Source organism: Budorcas taxicolor, chromosome 3 (genome assembly GCF_023091745.1).
Source record: "Budorcas taxicolor isolate Tak-1 chromosome 3, Takin1.1, whole genome shotgun sequence".
NCBI classification, from domain to species: domain Eukaryota; kingdom Metazoa; phylum Chordata; class Mammalia; order Artiodactyla; family Bovidae; genus Budorcas; species Budorcas taxicolor.
Window position 1 is genome coordinate 105806605 of NC_068912.1, and position 24530 is coordinate 105831134.

The following is a 24530-nucleotide window of genomic DNA, read 5'->3' on the forward strand; positions in this document are numbered from 1 at the left end:
GTCAATGTATGGCAAAACCAATACAGTATTGTAAAGCAAAATAAAGATTTTTTTTAAAAAAAGACAAATTTGGGAGATTTTCATAAAACTAATTTAATGTAAAAGACTGTTCTCTATAATTATAGTCTTCCTATATTTTAAAATAATAAAATGCCCTTTCTTTTCTGAAGCAATGCTGATAATAGATAGTTTGTTTTTTTAACACAGCATAATTACTAATTGTAAAACACTGGGTCAAACCATTTAAAAAAATGATTCGTTCTTGAAATCTGAAAGTCAGAAAATCCAAATTTAGAGGCTTTTGCTCCAATTGGGGTATTCTTTGATGTTAAACATATTTCACACATCATTGCTGAAAGTATTTAAGTGTTTTTGCAGTGTCAAATAAGTGATGAACTATAGCTGAAGGCTTTTCCACATTCATTACAATCATATGGTTTTTCTCCAGTATGAATTCTCTGATGTTTAGCAAAGGATGAATCATGCCTAAAGGCTTTCCTGCAATGACTGCATTCATAAGTTTTCACTCCAGTATAGACTCTCTAATGGATAGAAAGATGTATTCTCTGGCTAAAGGCTTTTCCACATTCCCTACATTTATATGGTCTTTCCCCAGTATGAGTTCTCTGGTGTTGAGTTAGGTATATGCTGTGGCTGTTACTGCATACACTACAAACATAGGGTTTCACACCTGTATGAATAATCTCATGTTGCCTGAGGTGTCTAATCTGGAAAAATGCTTTTCCATATTCTTTGCATGTAAAAGGTTTCTCTCTGACATGAGTTCTCAGATGCTGGATCAGTCCAATGCTTTGGCTAAATGCTTTCTCACATACACCACATTCATAGGGTTTCTCCCCAGTATGAATTCTGACATGTTGAGTAAGAGATGATGGATGTCTGAAGGTTTTCCCACATTCCTTGCACTCATAGGGTTTCTCCCCAATATGGATTCTCTGATGTGGAATAAGGGATGAGCTTTGGCTAAAGGCTTTTCCACATTCTTTACATCTGAAAGGTTTCTCTCCAGTATGAATTCTCATTATTCTGTAAGGTGAATGAACTGTTTGAAGATTTTTTCACATATATTACATTCAAAGATTTTCATTCTTGTATAATTCCTTGAATGATTAATCAAATCTAAATTGCATCTACTTTTCTTGCCAGATATGTCCTATCTATGGTGTCTTTTTTCTGGAGGGCCTACTGGTCCTATAACTTTTGAGCTCATATTAATATTTTTCTCAAATTTGTTAGATTCTTGGCCTCTCTCCTGAGTGAGCCTTTTCTTGTGGATCAAGGGGATTTGTCTCTCACCCATTCCTTGGTTCTCCTGGTGGTTTTCTAACTTGTGACATTTGGAGATTCTTCCCAATGTGGAAATCAAGGTGCTTCCTCTCATGAACCTTTCCATCATCAGGGCATGGTGTAATTCTTCCCATGAAATGTCATTCTTTAAAGTTGTTTGTTTGGTTTCTGTTTCATCCTCCAAGTCTGAAAGAAATCCAAAAATATAAATGACCCGTGTTCACTGCACTTCAAAAATAAATGGCCACAGTGCAAAGAGGAGGGAAAAATAATATATACTAGGTACAGGAAGGCTGCATAGTCTTCAAATAGGATCCTGCCACCTACAGAGATAATATGAAAATAACAAAGTGGTCAAAACAAAGAAGCTGTTAAAAGAATATGAGATAGGACTTCCCTGGTGATCAAGTGGTTAAGAATCTGCCTTGCAGTGTAGGGCATATGGGTTTGATACCTGGTTGGAGAACTAAGATCCCATATAACACCAGGCAACTGAGCCCACAATTGGAGAGCATGTGCTACAACTAGAGAGTCTATGCATCAGAACAAAAGATCCCTCATGATGCAACAAAGATCTTGCATGCTGCAACTAAGAATTGACACAGCCAAGTAAATAAATGGAGCTCTGAGGAGCTATACAAAATGAAAGGCATTAAAAAAAAATGTATGTGAAAGTGACTTTGAAAACTGAAAGGAGTTCATCCATGAGAACTGCAAGAGGAAATGGACTAAGAAGAAAACATCACTATAAGGGCAAATATCAAGAGATAAGATAGGAAGATAAGAATTTTAACACAATATCTCAACCTCCTATTTCTATGACAAAATTTTATTTACTTAAAATATTTAAGTACCTCATACATTTCACATGCTCAAATAAAACATTAAATAGTATAGAAATGCTTTCACTAAAAAAGGGTTCAGTTCAGTTCAGTCGCTCAGTCGTGTCCGACTCTTTGCGACCCCATGACTCGCAGCACACCAGGCCTCCCTGTCCATCACCATCTCCCGGAGTTCACTCAGACTCATGTCCATCGAGTCCATGATGTCATCCAGCTATCTCATCCTTGGTCGTCCCGTTCTCCTCCTGCCCCCAATCCCTCCCAGCATCAGAGTCTCTTCCAATGAGTCAACTCTTCGCATGAGGTGGCCAAAGTACTGGAGTTTCAGCTTTAGCATCTTTCCTTCCGAAGAAATCCCAGGGTTGATCTCCTTCAGAATGGACTGGTTGGATCTCCTTGCAGTCCAAGGGACTCTCAAGAGTCTTCTCCAACACCACAGTTCAAAAGCATCAATTCTTCGGCACTCAGCCTTCTTCACAGTCCAACTCTCACATCCATACATGACCACAGGAAAAACCATAGCCTTGACTGGACCTTAGTCGGCAAAGTAATGTCTCTGCTTTTCAATATGCTATCAAGGTTGGTCATAACTTTTCTTCCAAGGAGTAAGCGTCTTTTAATTTCATGACTGCAGTCACCATCTACAGTGATTTTGGAGCCCCAAAAAATAAAGTCTGGCACTGTTTCCACTGTTTCCCCGTCTATTTCCCATGAAGTGATGGGATCGGATGCCATGATCTTCGTTTTCTGAATGTTGAGCTTTAAGCCAACTTTTTCACTCTCCTCTTCACTTTCTGCCATAAGGGTGGTGTCATCTGCATATCTGAGGTTATTGATATTTCTCCCGGCAATCTTGATTCCAGCTTGTGTTTCTTCAAGTCCAGCGTTTCTCATGACGTACTCTGCATATAAGTTAAATAAGCAGGGTGACAATATACAGCCTTGACGTACTCCTTTTCCTATTTGGAACCAGTCTGTTGTTCCATGTCCAGTTCTAACTGTTGCTTCCTGACCTGCATACAGATTTCTCAAGAGGTAGGTTAGGTGGTCTGGTATTCCCATCTCTTTCAGAATTTTCAGTTTCTTGTGATCCACACAGTCAAAGGCTTTGGCATAGTCAATAAAGCAGAAATAGATGTTTTTCTGGAACTCTCTTGCTTTTTCCACGATCCAGCGGATGTTGGCGATTTGATCTCTGGTTCCTCTGCCTTTTCTAAAACCAGCTTGAACATCAGGGAGTTCACGGTTCACGTATTGCTGAAGCCTGGTTTGGAGAATTTTGAGCATTACTTTACTAGCGTGTGAGATGAGTGCAATTGTGCAGTAGTTTGAGCATTCTTTGGCATTGCCTTTCTTTGGGATTGGAATGAAAACTGACCTTTTCCAGTCCTGTGGCCACTGCTGAGTTTTCCAAACTTCCTGGCTTATTGAGTGCAGCACTTTCACAGCATCATCTTTCAGGATTTGAAATAGCTCAACTGGAATTCCATCACCTCCACTAGCTTTGTTCGTAGTGATGCTTTCTAAGGCCCACTTGACTTCACATTCCAGGATGTCTGGCTCTAGATGAGTGATCACATGATCATGATTATCTTGGTCGTGAAGATCTTTTTTATACAGTTTTTCTGTGTATTCTTGCCACCTCTTCTTAATATCTTCTGCTTCTGTTAGGTCCATACCATTTCTGTCCTTTATCAAGCCCATCTTTGCATGAAATGTTCCCTTGGTATCTCTCATTTTCTTGAAGAGATCTCTAGTCTTTCCCATTCTGTTCTTTTCCTCTATTTCTTTGCATTGATCACTGAAGAAGGCTTTCTTATCTCTTCTTGCTATTCTTTGGAACTCTGCATTCAGATGCTTATATCTTTCCTCTTCTCCTTTGCTTTTTGCCTTTCTCCTTTTCACAGCTATTTGTAAGGCCTCCCCAGACAGCCATTTTGCTTTTTTGCATTTCTTTTCCATGGGGATGGTCTTGATCCCTGTCTCCTGTACAATGTCACAAACCTCATTCCATAGTTCATCAGGCACTCTATCAGATCTAGACCCTTAAATCTATTTCTCACTTCCACTGTATAATCATAAGGGATTTGATTTAGGTCATACCTGAATGGTCTAGCGGTTTTCCCTACTTTCTTCAGTTTGAGTCTGAATTTGGTAATAAGGGGTTCATGATCTGAGCCACAGTCACCTCCTGGTCTTGTTTTTGTTGACTGTATACAGCTTCTCCATCTTTGGCTGCAAAGAATATAATCAATCTGATTTTGGTGTTGACCATCTGGTGATGTCCACGTGTAGAGTCTTCTCTTGTGTTGTTGGAAGAGGGTGTTTGCTATGACCAGTGCATTTTCTTGGCAAAACTCTATTAGTCTTTGCCCTGCTTCATTCCATATTCCAAGGCCAAATTTGCCTGTTACTCCAGGTGTTTCTTGACTTCCTACTTTTGCATTCCAGTCCCCTATAATGAAAAGGACATCTCTTTTGGGTGTTAGTTTAAAAGGTCTTGTAGGTCTTCATAGAACCATTCAACTTCAGCTTCTTCAGCATTACTGGTTGGGGCATAGACTTGGATAACTGTGATATTGAATGGTTTGCCTTGGAGACGAACAGAGATCATTCTGTCGTTTTTGAGATTGCATCCATGTACTGCATTTTGGACTCTTTTGTTGACCATGATGGCTACTTCATTTCTTCTGAGGGATTCCTGCACGCAGTAGTAGATGTAATGGTCATCTGAGTTAAATTCACCCATTCCAGTCCATTTTAGTTCGCTGATTCCTAGAATGTCGACGTTCACCCTTGCCATCTCTTGTTTGACCACTTCCAATTTACCTTGATTCATGGACCTGACATTCCAGGTTCCTATGCAATATTGCTCTTACAGCATCGGGTCTTGCTTCTATAACCAGTCACATCCACAACTGGGTATTGTTTTTGTGTTGGCTCCATTCCTTCATTCTTTCTGGAGTTACTTCTCCACTGATCTCCAGTAGCATATTGGGCACCTAATGACCTGGGGAGTTCCTCTTTTGGTATCCTATCATTTTGCCTTTTCATGCTGTTCATGGGGTTCTCAAGGCAAGAATACTGAAGTGGCTTGCCATTCCCTTCTCCAGTGGACCACATTCTGTCAGACCTCTCCACCATGACCCACCCGACTTGGGTTGCCCCGCAGGCATGGCTCGGTTTCATTGAGTTAGACAAGGCTGTGGTCCTAGTGTGATTAGATTAACTAATTTTCTGTGAGTATGATTGATTTCAGTGTGTCTGCCCTCTGATGCCTTCTTGTAACACCTACCATCTTACTTGGGTTTCTCTTACCTTGGGCGTGGGGTATCTCTTCACGGCTGCCCAGCAAAGCACAGCCGCTGCTCCTTACTTTGGACGAGGGGTATCTCCTTACCACCGCCGTTCAAGGGTAACTTCTCTCAATTTCATCTCCATTTCCTTTATTCTCTTAGGATTATGGAATGAATCTATTTAGACATTTATCAATAATATATACATGTAAATATGTGCATTTGTGTATATATGGTCATAAATATAATTCTGCATGTTTTTTAACTCAGCTATATCTTATGCACCCCCCCATGTCTGTACATTTAGATTTATATTATTCTTTATAACAACTGCATTCCACTTAGTGAAATAGTGAAAGTCGCTCAGTCATGTCCAACTATTTGCAACCCCATGGACTATACAGTCCATAGAATTCTCCAGGCCTGAATATTGAAATGGGTAGCCTTTCCCTTCTCCAGGGGATCTTACCAACCCAGGGATCAAACCCAGGTCTCTGGCATTGCAGGTGGACTCTTTACCAGCTGAGTCACAAGGGAAGTCCAAGAGTACTGGAGTGGGTAGCCTATCCCTTCTCCAGCGATCTTCCCGACCCAGGAACTGAACGAGGGTCTCTTGGATTGCAGGCAGATTCTTTACCAACTGAGCTATGAGGGAAGCCCGTATTCCACTTATAGACTTTCTTTGACTTTTCTCTACTGAAAAATATTTAGGTAGTCTCCATTTTTTCCCTTTATTTTTTATATATAAATTTGTGTATACTTCTGTCAGTGTTTCATAGGATTTACTAAAAAGAAATTATTAGGTTGGGGTATATGTGCTATTGGTGAATATGGGTGCCTTTCACTGGATTTTTATCTACATAATTATTGTCTATATAAGAGGTGAAAAATGGTTTCTTAATTTGTGACAAAATATTATCTATACTGTAAAACCTGAAAAGACAGAGAATATATATTCTATCCATAGTACACATGACACAGCATTTTCAGATGTGATTTTTATAAATCAGATGAGGGGGTTTCCTGGATTTTTACTCCAGTTTGTGCAGAAACAGGACAGCAGTGTAAAAGAGAGAGGCTCCTCAGGGATTGTGGCAGAGACTGTTAGCTGTTCACGGAAATATCTTCTCCTTATTTTTGGACACATAACTGTACTATACTTCCCAATCTTCCCTGAATTTGAGTGAAGTAACAGGTCTCCCCCATTAAGTGAATGAGAGTGAAAAGTGATGTAAGCCATTCCAGTTTGGCCCAGATGAACCCCTCTGTGATCTTCCTCTGTGCTGTGCTGTGCTGTACTTAGTCACTCAGCCGTGTCTGACTCTTTGCAACCCCCATGGACTGTAGCCCACCAGGCTCCTCTGTCCCTGGGGATTCTCCAGGCAAGAATACTGGAGTGGGTTGCCATGCCCTCCTTGTGCTTTTCCTCTACTTCTGGCCAAACTGAGATGATGAGGAGGCCCTCAAGAATGACAGAACTACCATGTGGAAGGAATCTCTGTCCCTGAATGCTAAGTGGTAAAGAACTGTCCATTGAACTAACCAACTCCTCCAGATCAATATATGAGCAAGAAAGCCCTATTCAGTTTGAGCCAAACTTTAGAGTCTATATGCTATAGTAGGTTAGCCTAACCTAACAAAGGCATAAGTGATACACCTGCATTAAGAAGGAGACTGATGAGAAGCACTGAAAAAGCAATAAGAGAGACAGAAAAGACAAATATTATTAAACTAGCTGATGGAAGAAAACAATACCACAAAGGTGGTGAGGTCTACATAACCTAATGTTGCCCTGTAGGAAAGCACCGTAAGAACTCAAACTGTGGAGGCAGAATGATTAGAATTCAAACACTGATTCCACCTAATAGTGGCTAAACGGTCATGGACAGATTTCTTAACCAAAGCGCCTTCTTTATCTCATTTGTAATATGGGGTTAAAGTAGGTACCGGACTCATAGAAACCAGCTTGGAAAACAGGGTCATTTTTACTTTTCTTAGAAGTCAAAGAAGACTATTAAAAGTCATTGGATTTGCTAAGAAGGAATTCTGTGGTGATTTCTCAAGGAGTCATGTATTATCTGAAATAAAAGTTAAATTACGCAAGTTAAAATGAGAATCAAAATTGAAGGGATAGTCATAGAATATAGGAAAAACATTTTAATGGAATCATCAGAGAAAGTCATGATAAAATGACTTAAGAACCTGGTGAAGGGTGCTGATTTTTTGGGGGGTGTTTGTCTTTTGTTGTTTCTTTTGTTTGGTTGGTTGGTTGGTTGATTTTTTTGGCTGCATTGCAGCATGAGGGATCCTAGTTCCCTGACAAGGATTGAACCCATGCTCCCTGCAGTGGAAACACAAAGTCTTCACAGAGTCTTAACCACTGGATTACCAGGGAAGTACCAAGAGCACTGTTTTATTTTTATTTTTATTTATTTATTTTTTTTGAGCGCTGTTTTAAATGAGGAGAGATCCATGGATATCTGAATGTACAAGAGAAAGAAACTATGATCAGGGCAAGGTTTAGAATGCTGGAGAAAGCAAGAAAACCACAAAAGTCAGGTCAGAAGAAATGGTAAAGGCAGTTAACCCTGAAGAGAAAGGCATCTCTTTTCCTCTGACTCCAGAGAAACTAACGAAAAGAGGCACGTGTAGGAAAGGAGGGACAGAGTGGTAATAGAGTTTTCGTGGGTCTCACCCAGGTGACTGCAGCCTTCCCCACAGCCTGGAGGAGACTTTAAGGGCTTCTCCTTAAACATAAGGGCTCCACCTGCCTTGCTCTTACCTGGACTTGGACCTCCTGAAACCTCTCTCTTCATCAGCCATGGCGCTTCTCCTTTCTCTAACTGGGAAATCACACCAGGTTTGGAAAGCTGGTATCCTGCTCACAAGAAGAAAAAACTGCATGTGCTGAGGTCAGAGAGGTATCCCAAGAATTTACAGACAGTCCTTTGTTAGTCAGACCTGCAGAGTAGAGTAGAAAGACCAGGGCAGAAAAAAACCACAGCAATTCTGACTTGCTGTTCAAACGGAACTAGAAATTTCTAACACAGAACCTGAAGCCCAAGCAGAGCAGTTCAGTTAGAAATAAAGATTCTTATTCCAATAGGCAGTTCTAGTTACAAAGGGAATCCACCCTTACCCACTGAGACCAGGTTTCCATAGTTCTCCAGCATCGCTTCCCGGTACAGATTCTGGTGAGCAGCGGCCAGATACCCCCACTCCTCCTGGGTGAAGTCCACAATTACGTCCTTGAAGGTCAATGGTTCCTAGAACATCAAATATATTTCTTTTTAGCCTGAATCAGGAAGTTGTTCTAACTTTCTCTATATGCTAAGAGATTGTAGCCAAGTTTTCCCGGACCCTCTTTTTTTTTTTTTTTAAGCAAATCTATCACAGAGGTGGAAAAACAGCCCTCCGCAGAGATTCTCCTCAGGCCAGATAGGTCTATGTCAATCTGTATGAGAAAGCCTGCCACATGTGGGAACCCATCTTGTCAGGGGAAGTTCAACTTTAAGGAATCCAATATGTTGCACTTTTCTTCCTTTGTGTGCCATTTCTCAAGGATTCTCTGTTCCTTATCAGTTCCTATTCCAGGAACGAGTAGAGCTGCACGCAGTTCTCAGGACTGAGATCATGGGAAAGGGTACCTGCTTGGATTCCTTTCAGTAACTCCCTTCAGTGACTCTTTTCAGCATCAGTGACCTTGTATGTATTAGACTATCCATTTTGTTACAACAGATGAAATTTCATTCTTTGTAATAGCTGAGTAATCATTTTACTAAAGATACATAAGCCTGCATTTCTGCTAATAAAATACCCTTGCTCCACTAGAGACCTGGGTCCCCCGTGCCCTTTCTGTCTCATTCTCGTCAGAGCGTGGAAACCTACAGAGCTCACTTTCTCACCCAGGCTTTCAAGACCTCCTTGAGAGGATGCCATGTGCCTTTGTGAGTGGTACAAGTCCTATGTATGGGCTTTACTGGTTTTCCACATAACCTGAGAGATGCTGCTCTCTCTCTCTTTTTCTGTCTTTCTTTTGGTCGACTCCAGTCCACCAGGTCCTCGTCTTTAAGGACCAACAAGTGGCGCCTGAACAGGGACCTGGAATTCACAGTATTCAGGATGGAGTAACTGGGACCTACTGAGGTCAGGTAAGTGCGGCATTATGGGACAAACAGCTGGAAAGCCCCACCATTTTTCTACTTTACTTCATTATTTATTTAAAGTTCAAAGATTTTCGGTTTCACATCAGCAAATAGAGGCTTATCTCCAAATGGTGGAAAACTATCTTGATTGTAACAATTGTAGTCATCTTATTCTTGCTGTTTGCCTTTTATATCTGTAACTATATAACGAATTTTATATCTAAGAGGTTTGAGGCATTTAAGTTACAAATGATTATTCAAGCTCCTATGATTGCCACAGGCTCTTCCAACTATTACTTGGGGCCCCTGGATCAAAGATCCTCAATATGAGGATAAAGAAAATACATTGCTTCAACAATTTAGGGCCTACACCCCTTTCCAATAGGAAAAAGTTACGGAATGATTTCTCCACCCCTTTCCCTGACAACCATATTTTCCTCAAAGCAGAAGAAAATGAAAGAGTTAAAGCTTACACAGACAGTCCGAGTCCCTATAAAGAGGAAGCAAACATTCTCACTCATGCTTTCCTTAAGACTTGTACAACAACGTATCTTGCCAGAGAACTGACGTTTCTTTAGCTCCAGAACTAATGATTACACAGCACAATGTCTTACTCATGGAAATGCTTTTCTTAGGCTCTATGTTAATGATTATAATTGTAACAAATCTTGCCTGGGAACTTGCATCTCAAGCCTTGTACCCTTGATTGCAGAGCAACACTGTATCTTGCCCAGAGACACTATCTGGAACCTGTTCTCCCTGGCTAATCTTGTGCCAAAGTTATCTCTGGATATATGTCTTGGGAAAGAGCCTAATAGAACTCATACAACATTGAGGTATTCTTTTTACCTATTCTCAACAACTAGTTGAGAAATGTATAAGGTCCCACTTAAACTACTGAGACACATACTCTTTCTACCCCCTTCTGATATCTATATCAGAAGCTTTCTCTTATCTGCCACTTTACACAAAGCTCTCAATGACTGAAACCTGTCTTTGGTCCCAGAATTAACTCTCCTTCAGAGACTACTAATCTGACAGAATCATTCACTGTAAGCTATCATCTTGGGGGCTCATCAAACAATTAAAAGAAGTTACCCTTGAAGCTTGAGATCGAATTACTCCTCAAGGAGAACCTAAACATAGCTACACTAAGATATTACAAGGGCCTAATAAAGCCTAGGCTGATTTTCTAGCTAGACTAGAAACTGTTATTTCCCACAGTGTAACTGGAGAAGAAACCAAAATACAACTAGAAAAACGTGCTTGCATATGAAAATGCAAATCAAAAATGTCAAAGGGCTATCACTCCAATACGTGAGACCAGGACTGTTATTGATTATTTGGAGGCTTGCCGCAATCTAGGGTCTGAGACAGAAAATACAAATGTTAGCTGAAACAATGGCTGCTGCTTTTAAAAAGGGAAATGAAGGATATTTTGCATATGGAGATAAGACCCATTTAAAAAAAGATTGCCCTAAGAATTAAAATTAATAAAAAATTAAAAATTTTTCCAAAAATCTACCCTTGCTGCCACAAAGAGATACACTAGGCCAAAGACTATCAATCTAAATATGATATTGAGATAAAACTTATTTTGAAAAACTTCAAACAGGGGACTCTCTAGGTCCCCTTCAACAAAAAACAGGGACAAACTCCATCTTTTCCCTCAAACAATCCCTTCTATAACACCTACTGGACTTTTTAGACCCCTACCTCCACAAACCTTCGGCCTTTAACTCGGCCGATCTAGCTTAACTTCTAAGAAAATTACTGTTCACCCTGAAATAATTGATTCAGATTATAAGAGAGAAATTCAAATTATCATGTCATCTCAGATACTATGACAATTCAAAAAAAGAGACAAAATTGCCCAATTACTTCTTTTACCTTATATTCCTATTAACTCCTCTAATGATACACAGACAAATAAATTAAGAAATACAGATCAAAAACAATCCTTATGGACATCATTGGTATCTGAATATGCCCAACCAAATATAAATATCAAAATTAATAATAAAACATTTTCTAATCTCCTCAATACTGAATCCACTATTATTTTCAAATACTTACGGCCTAAATCTTGGCTTATGCAGAAAATTTCTTACCAAATCACAGAAATTTTTCAAGCCAAAATATAAGAAATCTATCAAAACATTCAAATTTATCCTTGCGATAGACCAGAAGGCCAGCATACAACATTACAACCTTATGTGATAGATACACCCCTTAGTCTAATAGAAAGGTATTTACTTACACTATGACAAACTCAAATATATATTCCACATTTTTCCTAGGGGCCACTACTCATTTAACAAAACAATTATTAAAATAACTTAAAATTATGACAAACCTATTTGGACAGAGCAGTGGCCCCTTACAAAAGAGAAATTACAGGCTGCTAAAGAACTTATACAATTAGAATTAAAACATATTGAGAAATCTTATCCCCCTTGGAACTCTCCCATTTTTGTTATAAAAAAGAAATCTGGCAATTGGCATCTCTTAACAGACCTTTAAAAAGTTAATACATCTATGAAACCTATGGGTGCATTACAACCAGGAATCCCATCACCTACTATTCCTCAAAATTGGCATATTATTATTATAGATTTAAAAAATTGCTTTTTTACTATACCTTTACACGCACTAGTAGAGAAGGCAATGGCACCCCATTCTAGTACTCTTGCCTTAAAAATCCCATGGACAGAGGAGCCTGGTGGGCTGCAGTCCATGGGGTTGCTAAGAGTCGGACACGATTGAGCAACTTCACTTTCACTTTTCACTTTCATGCACTGGAGAAGGAAATGGCAACCCAATCCAGTGTTCTTGCCTGGAGAATCCCAGGGACGGGCAAGCCTGGAGGGCTGACGTCTATGGGGTCACACAGAGTCGGACACGACTGAAGCGACGCAGCAGCAGCAGCAGCAGCAGCAGCACACCCTCTAGACCGAGAGAAATTTGCTTTCTCTCTTCCTTATCCTAATCACACCAGGCCCCATAAATGATATCAATGGACTATATTACCTCAAGAAATGATGAATTCTCCTGCCATATGTCAATATTATGTAGCCAAAGCCCTGAAACCTATAAGAAAACAATTTCCTGACCTTCTTGTTACTCATTATATAGATGATATATTATTTTCAGCTCCATCTGTTTTAGAAACTCAACACATGTTTAATATAACTCAACAATGCTTAAAAGACTCTGGACTAATTATTACCCCTAAAAAAATCTAAGCCTCTATACCTCACCATTACTTAGGGTTTATTATTAACAGGCAACACCTTACTCCTCAACTAACGCAGATTTGTACTGATAAATTATCAACCTTAAATAATTTTCAAAAACTTTTAGATGATATAAATTGGATTAGATCTTTAGACATTGCTAATTATCAATTAATTTATTTAATACTTTGAAAGGAGATCCCAATTTAAATAGCCCTTGTTCATTTTCACAAGAGACACAAGAAAAACTCTATTTAATATCAAATAAATTGCAAAAGCAATTCCTTACATGTATTAGACTTGATTTACCTCTAAAATTATACTTCCCTCTCTTCATTCCCCCCACAGGACTTCTTGCCCAACTAAAACACCCAATAAGATGGATCTATATCCATTTTAGAGGGACAAAATCACTTACACCCTATTTTGATTTAATCGCTTTGTTATCAATGAAAGAAATAAAAAGCCATTAATTGGCTCCAATCCTCATAAAATTGTTATACCTATTAATAAATCTCAATTCTAGAACATATTACAAACTTCTATTGATTTCCAAATAGCCCTTCTGGAATATTTTGGAGAAATTTCATTTCCTTATCCTTCTAACAAGCTCTAGAATTTCTTCAAAAATACTAAATTTATTATCTCCCACATCGTCAGCTCACAACCTATACCTCAAGCTGATGTTTTCTATATAGATGGGACCAAAAATGCCAAAGCCTCATTCTGGCCTCTTAAAAAATATAAGTTTTTATACTAAATTTCATTCTGCTCAACAAAACAAATTATATGCTCTCATTCAAGTTATTTACTTACATCCTTACCCCATTAATATAGTCTCTGATTCCTTATATTCAGTTTTTGTATTAAAAAATATAAAAACCTCCACTATAAACTCCAATCAACCTGTTATTCAACAACTTTTTTCAAACTACAATCTATTATTAGAAAATGCACTTCTCCAATTTATATTACTCATATTTAAACACACTCCTGCCTTTCCAGCCCTATGACTCATGGTAATGAACAAGCTAATAAATTTGTTTCTTTTGCTACTCACAAAGAACAACACGCTTTATTACACAATAATACTGGCTCCTTACACCAAATATAGAAAATTCCATACCACCAAGCTAAAAACTTCATTAATAATTGCTCTACTTGTAAACCCTTACATCTTTGACCCATTACACAAGACAGCAGTCTTCGAAGATTAAAACCCACTGAATTATGACCAATGGATGTGACTCATTGCCCTGAACTCTCTCCATCTTCTTTCTTACATATCTGTATCAACACAAACTCTTCTCTTATCTGGGCCACACCTCTTCAAGGTGAAACTATGCAACACGTTATAACTCATCTATTAACTTGTTTTGCTATAATAGAAACTTCTAGTTCTATAAAAACAGACAATGGCCCTGCCTATATTTCGAAACACTTCAAACAATTTTTACAATCATTTTCTAATAAACATGTTACAAATATTCCTTATAATCCACACACACAAGGTATAGTCAAACAAACACATCACACACTGACACTACAAATAAAAAAATTTTAAAGGGAGAATACACAGGAACACACTACTATCTTCCTTATCTAAAACAGACTTTACTAGATTCCAACATAAGCTATTCTCTAAACCTGTAACTACTGTTAATACAGCTTTATTTGTTTTAAATTTTTTAAACTTACCGCAAGGAGATATTTTGACAAAAGCAGAAAAACATTTTGAGGCATTGAAGGATACCTCCCTTCCTCTGCCCATTTGCTATCAAGATGGGTTAACTAAACAATGAAAATCTGGAAAATTAATATTACAGAGAAAGATGTATGCTTATATTTCTCCAGATGGATCCAATGAAGTCAGTTGGCTCCTTCTTTGGAAGATCCACCCCCGGGGAACCACTGACATTCAAGATAGAGTGGAAAAGGTGAAATCCCCGGGAAGAGGAGGTTCCAGTACAAGCCATGGTGGCTTTAGAGATTTCCAAAAAAAGCCGCACTCAATGACACCTACCTCATGATCTCCCTACTTGGGGACAGATAAAAACCCTTACTAATCAAGCTGAAAATCTGGCTTCACAACAGGGAATGCCTCGGAATCCAGAAAATATTTTTGTCGCTATGCTTTGCTTTGCTTGCTTTTGCTTCCCCCGCTCAGGCTGACTTGATTAATTACACTTATTGGGCTTATATACCTAACCCCCCCTTTTATTGCAGGTTATAACATGGACAGGCATAAGACCAATCGTATCCACTAATGACTCAGTACATATGCCTCCTCCTTAGAGCCTGGAGGGGCCCTCACGCCCTGAGGAAGAAGAGAGACTAATTAATATTTCTCTGGGTTATGAAATCTTTCCTTTATACATGGGCCCAACAGAATTATACATAAATGTTAGCCAACAAACTTGGGCTTTCGTCCTGCCTCCAAAAAAGGACTATCGGACATTGCTTGAATTATTTGCTGCCCTTTCTTTTATAAGAACCATGTCAACACTATTGAAACTCTAGGGAAAGGACAAAAAACATTATGTAAAGGGTTTACTTATAAAAACTTTAAATATACTCCTGTTCATTGGGACAGATGTCAAACCAAATCAGGAAAGTTAATGTTTGTAGCCAATTACACCATTGTCGATTGGGGACCCCATGGTATATGGTTATCTGACTGTTCAGATGATATTAATAGTACTACTATTATACTACTCAAGTAACATGGAAGACTACCAATACTACGATGAACTATTACCGTGACAAAGGACTTCTTGGTGGCAGCGGTGGGATGGCACCTCCTCACCCTCAAATCGTCCTCAGTAAACAGACTGGACCTAAACAATGAGACATTTGGAAGTTTGCCACAAACACCGAAGAGCTTGTAACTTGGACTGGATATTTCACAGAGACTAGTCATGGTTCTAGTCATTATTCCTTTCATTATAATCATACATATTTCATACAAGCTTGTGTTCCCCTTCCTTGTGTTGTAGCTATAAGAAACCTACAACGTAATAAGACTTTACGTTCTATAACTTGTATAAATTGCAAACTATATACTTGTCTTAACTCCTCCATGTCTATAAAAAATGAATCCCTTCTGATTCTTTGATCTCGACGTAACCTATGGTTGCCAACAGATCTCCAGCGACCCTGAGAGGAAGGTCCCGTGGCCGGACTTGCTTCCCAGTTACTTACTAAATTACTCCAATGATCTAAATGATTCATTGGATGGCTAATTCCTGGCATTTTGGGATTAATAGCCATTAACACTGCTGCTGCTGTTGCCAGCATTGCTTTACAAACCTCAATTCAAACACACAATTTTATCCAAAATTGGACTAAGGATGCTCATACTATGTGAACCACTCAGGCTCAGATAAATGAGGAAGTTCAAGGTGAAATACAGGAAATAAAAATAGCCCTCCAATGAGTTGGAGATCAATTAATAGATTTATAAAAACAAGCTATACTAAAATGTGATTGAAATTCTACTCAATTTTGTATTAATCCAGTTCAGTTCAACTATAGTCCCTACAATTGGAAACAAATCAAATTTCATTTGCAATACTTACATGATAATGCTTCCTTAAATGTACAATTATTACCAAAAAAAAATCTTTAAAGCCTTCTCTAAGAGTCTACCCTCTTCCAACAATCTGGAAGGCTTAGCTGAACAGCTAGCTGATCAATTATCCAGGCTAGACCCTTGAAGATGGTTGCAACGCATTATACATAGTATTGTATCTGGAATTGTAATGCTAATAATTGTCCTAATGGTTATATTCATATTATACCAATGCCTTTCAACCAAAATTGTTCAAACTAAACAAACTCATTTGGTCAAGATCTTTTTTCACTTAAGTATCTACAGTTACCCCCAATTATGAAAAAATAAAAAAGGGGGAATTATCAGGGGACGTTCAACTTTAAGGAATCCAATATGTTGCACTTTTCTTCCTTTGTGTGCCATTTCTCAAGGATTCTCTGTTCCTTATCAGTTCCTATTCCAGGAATGAGTAGAGCTGCATGCAGTTCTCAGGACTGAGATTATGGGAAAGGGTACCTGCTTGGATTCCTTTCAGTAACTCCCTTCAGTTACTCTTTTCAGTGTCAGCAACCTTGTATGTATTAGACTATCCATTTTGTTACAATGGATGAAATTTCATTCTTTGTAATAGCTGAGTAATCATTTTACTAAAGATATATAAGCCTGCATTTCTGCTAATCAAATACCCTTGCTCCACTAGAGACCTGGGTCCCCCGTGTTCTTTCTGTCTTCATTCTCGTCAGAGCATGGAAACCTACAGAGCTCACTTTCTCACCCAGGCTTTCAAGGCCTCCTTGAGAGGACGCCCTGTGCATTTGTGAGCAGTACAAGTCCTGTGTATGGGTTTTATTGGTTTTCCACGTAACCCAAGAGATACTGCTTTCTCTCTCTTTTTCTCTTTCTTTTCATCGACTCCAGTCCACCAGGTCCCGGTCTGTAAAGAAGACCAACACCATCTGTGATGTGGGAAAAGCTAGAAGGAGATCTCCATGTCATTCAGCCTTCATCAGCTCCTATGGACAGTCTTTTGAAAACCATTTGGCTGATTCTCTGATGGAGGTTACAAAACAATGCCGGGAGTGTGTAAGTTGTCTCTTCCAACTCGCAGTTTGGCTGAAGGCAAAATACTCAAGAACTGTATTAAAGAAGGTTCTAAAACAGTATATAGTAATTTAAGGACAATAAAAATCAGGAATATTTGAGAAAGGGGAGAGTCCAAAAGGAGGCTAAGGCCACAAGACAGGACAGGGACCCTGGCTGGACTGAAAGAACCAGTTATAAATGAGAACATTTCTACATGAATAAGACCCTTAGCTAGGGATTTCTGTTAGTAAGAAAAGTATGCAAGAATAGCACATTTTTGGAGGGAGCATGAATTGTGCCTTGTAAGGAAGATCCCTTGACCAAAGCAGACACTGTATTGGGAAGTACGAGGGCCTGCCGTGAACAACTTACACAAGTAACCATTTGAGATTTTTTTTTAATATTACCAAATGGGAAGAGAACTCAGAAGCCAGAAGGCTGAAATAATAACAAATTCCTTAAGTATACAGACTATTTTAATGCTTTTTATGGATTGTAAATAATTCTGGAATATATTTCAGCCCTATGAGGCCAACACTAGGATCCACATTTAACCAATGAGAAAACTGAATTTGAGCAAAGTTAAAGACTTGGTGTTAGTCACTCAGTCGTGTCTGATTCTTTGTGACCCCATGAATTGTAGCCCACCAGGCTCCTCTGTCTCTGGAATTCTCCAGGCAAGAAGACTGGAGTGGGTGGCCATTTCCTTCTCTAGGGAATCTTCCCAACCTAGTGATCGAACCCGTGTCTCCTATATTGGCAGGAGGATTCTCCTACATTGGTCTGAGCCATCAGGAAAGCCCCAAAGACATGAGACTAAACCCTATACCATGTGATTTTGGAAGCTAAGATCCCTTCACTTTAAAAGTCTCCTGCTCTCTAATACCTCCTTCTACATTGGTTTTCTAATTCTCTAACTCTCTTGAGTTTCCCTGTGCTTCTCGGGTTTGGTTGTACAGAACTTTGCCTGCTGCCAGTATCACTGGCTTTCTAATGAGCTAATGTATGACTCTTGGAAGCTTTCCTTCCTTTTCTGCTCGGCCTATTTCATTTGCACCCTTTGTGACCTGTCAGCAGCTTCTCTACTCACTTCTCTTCATCTACAATTCTGCTCCTGGACATGACCAAAGATCCTCTCTCAAAGGTCTTTAAGGAAGTGCATGCATCTCCAAGAATATCAGAACCTCACTCTGTTCATTTTAAAATGTTGCTTAAAATGTTTTACAATGCTTTTCTTTCCCCTGGATGACATCTTGTGAATTTTAAGAGCAAGAATTACAGGGAGCTCCTTGGTAGCCTAGTGGTTAGGATTCTGGGCTTTCACTGCTGTGGCCCTGGGTTCAATCCCTGGTCAGGGAACTGAGATCTTGCAATCTGTCTGGCATGGCCAAAAAAAGAATTACTTTATGTACTTTTCCCACATACATACACACACACACAAAAGAAAAAAAAAACATGATTTTTAAATTTGTTGTTGGATAAATGGCTAGAGGTTTGCTAGAAACAAGAGGGTTCTTCAGGAGGGTTACTACTGGTGGGGAAATTACCTGTAAAATAAATCTATGCAGGCTGATTTCAAACAGGCTAAGAAAATCCAATCCAAGAAGTCAAACTAAAGAAAATCAAAGTACAGGGCTCTTAAAATCTAAGAAACAATTTCTTGAAAGTGACAGGAAACTCCGACCCACCTGGGATTCTGCTGTCAGGGACCCAGAGGTCACTTCATCCTTAAAACTTTCTCCCTGGGTCTCATCAGCATCCTGAGATAGCCAAGCTGGAAAAGGAAAAGAGCTATGAAGTTTGTACCTCTCCAAATCCCCCTAAATGGAAAAACTTCCTGCAGACCTGCTGAACACAGCCCCTCTCTCAATACATTCACAAAGAGGGACATTGAGAGCCACTCAAGAGCAGATTGGAGCCTCCTCATGGGAGGATCTGCTGTACATTGATTACAGGATTAATGTTTCCCAATGACCAGTGCTGGTCCAGAAGCACAGACCTACCTCAAAAATCCTCAAACGTTCCTCACTACAAGAAAGAAAAATCCAAACACTTTATCATATCACAGACTTCAAGATCCTCCACAAACAGTCCAAAGCTATTTCTCCAAGTATTTCTTGCCTCTAAACACAGGACACACCTACCACATAATCCACTCTTTGAACACACCTAGATATTAATAGCACTCAGCTCAGAACATTCCCCCAAGGCCTACACAGTGAAACACCGAGGTATCCTGGATCAGTCCAAGTGAAGTTTTATCAGATCCCCTTAATGAGAAAAATACTTCCTCTCCCCTGTATCTCCCCAAAGCTTGGTTTTTCTCTCTAATCTGGTATCTCAGGCTGCCTCCTATTATATTTATTTTTATAATTATATCCTTCAGTTGAGTATTAGTATGAGTATATGTGTAGAAACTTTATCTGGTTCACTTTTTCCCATCTTCTAGTTAAGTATAACACCCTGCCAGGCTACTAGAATTCAAGAAATACTGGCTGAATTTGACATATTAAAAATATGGGGCTTCCGTGGTGGCTCAGTGGTAAAGAATCCGCCTTCCAATGCAAGGGACATGAGTTTGATCCCTGATCTGGGACAATTCCACATGCCACAGAGCAGCTAAGCCATTATGCCGCAACTAATGAGCCCATGCTCTGCAGCCTGCGAGCTGAAACTGCTGAAGCGCCTAGAACTTGGGCTCTGCAACCAGAGAAGTCACTACAATGAGAAGCCTGCACACCCCATCTAGAGAGCAGGTAGCCTCCACTCACCGCACCTGGAGAACACCTGTGTGTAGCAACAAAGACCCAGCACAGCCATAAATAAATAATCTTTTTAGAAAATGTATGAACTAGGGAATCCCCTGGTAGTTCAGTGGTCAGAACTCTGCACTTTCACTGCTGAGGTTACAGGGTTAAAGCCCTGGTCAGGTTAACTAAGATCCCACAAGATGCAAGCAAATGAAAAAAGCAAAACAAAATAACTAGTAATTAAAGCACATGAGATAGCAGGGCTAACGGCGACCTCCAAGAGGCTCACGCCAAGGGGCACTTTCCAGGATTGCTGCTGCCAGTACCCCCGTCCCCCTGGAGACCCACTTCTGACACTCGTCTCTACAGGAGATCCTCCAATACTAGCAGTGCTCCCTTGAAAGATGAAGATCTTAAGCATCACACCTTAGAATGGAGATTTCATCCAGTAGGAAAGACACCTCCAAAAACTCTCTGTAATAGCCCTAGAAAGGCTCCTAATGGGTATTGCTAACCAATCCTCGTGCTGCTACGCTCCGGGGAATAGACTCCTGGAGTCACATGACACACCTAAAAAAAGCACCACACACTAACTAGAAATGCGGATCTGGTGACCTAAAAGTAAATATTTCCTAGAACTGAAGCAGACAGTATCACAAGAGACAGATGAGACAGCTTTCCCAACACGTCCAGACCAGGACTGTTGGAAGTTCGTCACTAAAGCTGTAATGATGACATAATGCTTCAGATAATCTTCAGTGTCTATGATCTTGATAACATAAGCACTTCAGATAAAAAAATGCCTGAGAGTTCTCCCTCCTACCCCTTCGTTTTACTCAAATTGATATTAATAGGTTTCCAATTTGTACACTTTCCCTCTGATGTAAGGCACTATTCCCAGAAAGAACTTTCTTGACATTGAGGGACAAAAGGGTTGATGAAACTAGAAAACCTGACTCTTGACTAACCACGTTTCCAGAGGAAGATCTTGGTCAAAAGGAGGAAATGTAGAAATTAGCAGAAACCTCAATTTTAAAAAGGCTTCCCTAGTGGCTCAGCTGGTAAAGAATTTGCCTGCAATGCAGGAGACCTGGGTTCGATCCCTGGGTTGGGAAGATCCCCTGGAGAAGGAAAAGGCTACCCACTCCAGTATCCTGGCCTAGAGAATTCCATGGACTGTATAGTCCACCGGGTTACAAAGAGTTGGACACGACTGAGTGACTTTCACTCACTCAATTAAATAAAATTGGGAGACCAGAAGAGGGAGCTCTCATACTCTGCAACGATAGCAGAGTCCAACAGGAAGAAGAGACTCCTCTTCTTTCATGGCAAGCATTCAGCCAGCGAAAAGCTATGGACTACTTTTAACTATAGCTCTTCCAACTTCCTTTTTCTCTATAAAAGTATTCTCCTATCCTTATCATTGGGGACTGGTACATGGTTCACAGTAGTTGCAGACCACAAATTGCAATTCTCTGCTGATTCTGAATAAACCCATCTTGGTTGGAGAAATGTTTTAAAAAGCACGTGAATTATTGTCCTTGTATTTTTCCCTTAAATTTTTATCATGAATACTGAACACCCATATACCTTCCACCTACATTCAATAATCACTGCTACTGCTGCTGCTGGTAAGTCGCTTCAGTCGTGTCCGACTCTATGCGACCCCAGAGACAGCAGCCCACCAGGCTCCCCCGTCCCTGGGATTCTCCAGGCAAGAACACTGGAGTGGGTTGCCATTTCCTTCTCCAATGCATGAAAGTGAAAAGTCAAAGTGAAGTTGCTCAGTCGTGTCCGACTCTCAGCGACCCCGTGGACTGCAGCCTACCAGGCTCCTCCGTCCATGGGATTTTCCAGGCAAGAGTACTGGAGTGGGGTGCCATTGCCTTCTCTGCAATAATCACTAACATTTGCCATATTTACTTCATTTATCTATACTTTTTCTGAGCCATTTCAGAGTTGCAGATATCATAGGACTTCTTGGAGGTCCAGTGGTAAGGACTCCACACTTTTCCGCTGCAAGGGGCGTGAATTCAATCCCTGGTGAGGGAACTAAGATTCCACTTGCTGTCATGATACCTCCTCCCTGAATACTTCGAAGAATCTTCTCCTGCATACCGTTTATCTCAGTTCAGAGAGTTAATAATATCCATCCAAATATTCAGTAAATATTCAGATTTCCTCAACTGTTCCCAAACTATCTTTTATCCTGGATATTTTTTCCCAAACCAGGAGCCAACCAAGGTTCACACACTCAAAATGGCTGTTATTCAAAGCCTCTCTTACTTTCTTCATGCTTTTAAAACACTGGTATCGTCTTACTGTATCCTCATGGTTAGGTTTATCTTACTTCTCCATCCCCTATATTTTCTTTAAATCAGAAGTTCAGCCTTTAATTTGGATCAAGTTAGTTATGACCAACCTAGATAGCATATCCAAAAGCAGAGACATTACTTTGCCAACAAAGGTCCGTCTAGTCAAGGCTATGGTTTTTCCAGTGGTCATGTGTGGATGTGAGAGTTGGACTGTGAAGAAAGCTGAGCACCAAAGAATTGATGCTTTTGAACTGTGGTGTTGGAGAAGACTCTTGAGAGTCCCTTGGACTGCAAGGAGATCCAACCAGTCCATTCTGAAGGAGATCAACCCTGGGATTTCTTTGGAAGGAATGATGCTAAAGCTGAAACTCCAATACTTTGGCCACCTCATGAGAAGAGTTGACTCATTGGAAAAGACTCTGATGCTGGAAGGGATTGGAGGCAGGAGGAGAAGGGGACAACAGAGGATGGGATGGCTGGATGGCATCACTGACTTGATGGACGTGAGTTTGAGTGAACTCCAGGAGTTGGTGATGGACAGGGAGGCCTGGCGTGCTGCAGTTCATGGGGTCGCAAAGAGTCAGACATGACTGAGCGACTGAACTGAACTGAACTGAAACATTTTAGGGAGGAATATATTATGGGTGATACCATGTGCTTTATATTACATGACTCAGAGGCACAAAATGTCAGGTCATCCCATCACTGGAACACTTGGTTAAGATAGTGACCACCAGATATTGCCACTGGAAAAGTATGTTCTTTCCCTGACATTTAGCAAGTGACTTGTGGGGGGTTATAGCTCAGATGGTAAAGAATCTGTCTGCAATGCAGGAGACCCCGGTTCGATCCCTGGGTCAGGAAGGTCCTCTGGAGAAGGGATAGACTACCCACTCCAGTATTCTTGGGCTTCCCTTGTGGCTCAGCTGGTAAAGAGTCCGCCTGCAATGCAGGAGACCTGGGATCTTCCCTGGCTTGGGAAGATACCCTGGAGAAGGGAAAGGCTACCCACTCCACTATTCTGGCCTGGAGAATTCTACGGACTGTATAGTCCATGGGGTCGTAAAGAGTCGGATATGACTGAGCAACTTTCATTTCATTTCATTTGTAGGGGTGACACTTTACACCTTGTGAATATCCTATTCCCCATCAATCTTCCAATTATTTCATTTATAGTAAAATATCCCACCATTCCTTTCACATTCATTACTAGAAGGTATTTTCTGAAAAGGATTTAAAAAGCAAGGTCAATGCATCCTTCATTCCCATAATAATATATTTTCAAAGTAAGAAAATCAGTGTCTTAATCACTTCCAATGTTGACAGATGAGTTTTCTCCCCTCTTCTTCCTCTATTTTAAGTATCACCATGAATTTGTGGAATTTTACTTATTTAAGCTGTTACCATCAATCTGGATACTTAAACTGTCTCCAGTTTGAACCGGGCTGTTGCACCCTTTAAACACAGGTCCGTTAGTCTCTGAGCTCTTCCTTGCTATTTGAGCACAAGATACTCCAGTCTCACCTGGTACTTTCCCTCCTGCCTTCTACTTCTGACCTACATACCCGGCACCTGGACAGGTCATTTGTTTGATTCACATTTCCTCACTGTAAAATATGGAAAATCAGGCAAATTCTCCCAGCCTCATATACCCACGAGGAAGTTGAAATAACATACACAGTCACGACACTAAAATACTGGTTGGGGGCTGAATTAACCACTACTATTTAGGAAAACCTCAGGCCAGGAGCAATAAAGAACTCCAGAGGCTTTTTACCCAATTGCCTCCCCAACAGATGCTTCTGCTCAGATGTCTACATTCCTTCCCACTCTGGAGGATGGTGCTCTTCCTAATCCCACCCAGCAGTCTAGTCTCACCTTCTGTAAACATCTCAGTCATGTCCTCCCACAGGGGCGCCCCCACCACGGTCTTCTTTGGATGGTGCAGCTTCACCCAGGTGCTGGCCTCGGTGGGCAAGGTGATCAGGAGTCACTGGAGCAT

The 24530-nt window shown here is 40.2% G+C and overlaps 1 protein-coding gene across 1 annotated transcript; it reads right to left on the reverse strand.

Moving 5' to 3' along the window:
• Nucleotides 1-339: 339 nt before the first annotated feature.
• Nucleotides 340-24530, reverse strand: ZFP69B (ZFP69 zinc finger protein B). The gene is given in 7 exon segments (XM_052638249.1): nucleotides 340-371; nucleotides 374-1045; nucleotides 1048-1494; nucleotides 8229-8324; nucleotides 8586-8712; nucleotides 19152-19237; nucleotides 24407-24530. Coding segments are annotated over 7 exon segments (1584 nt in total).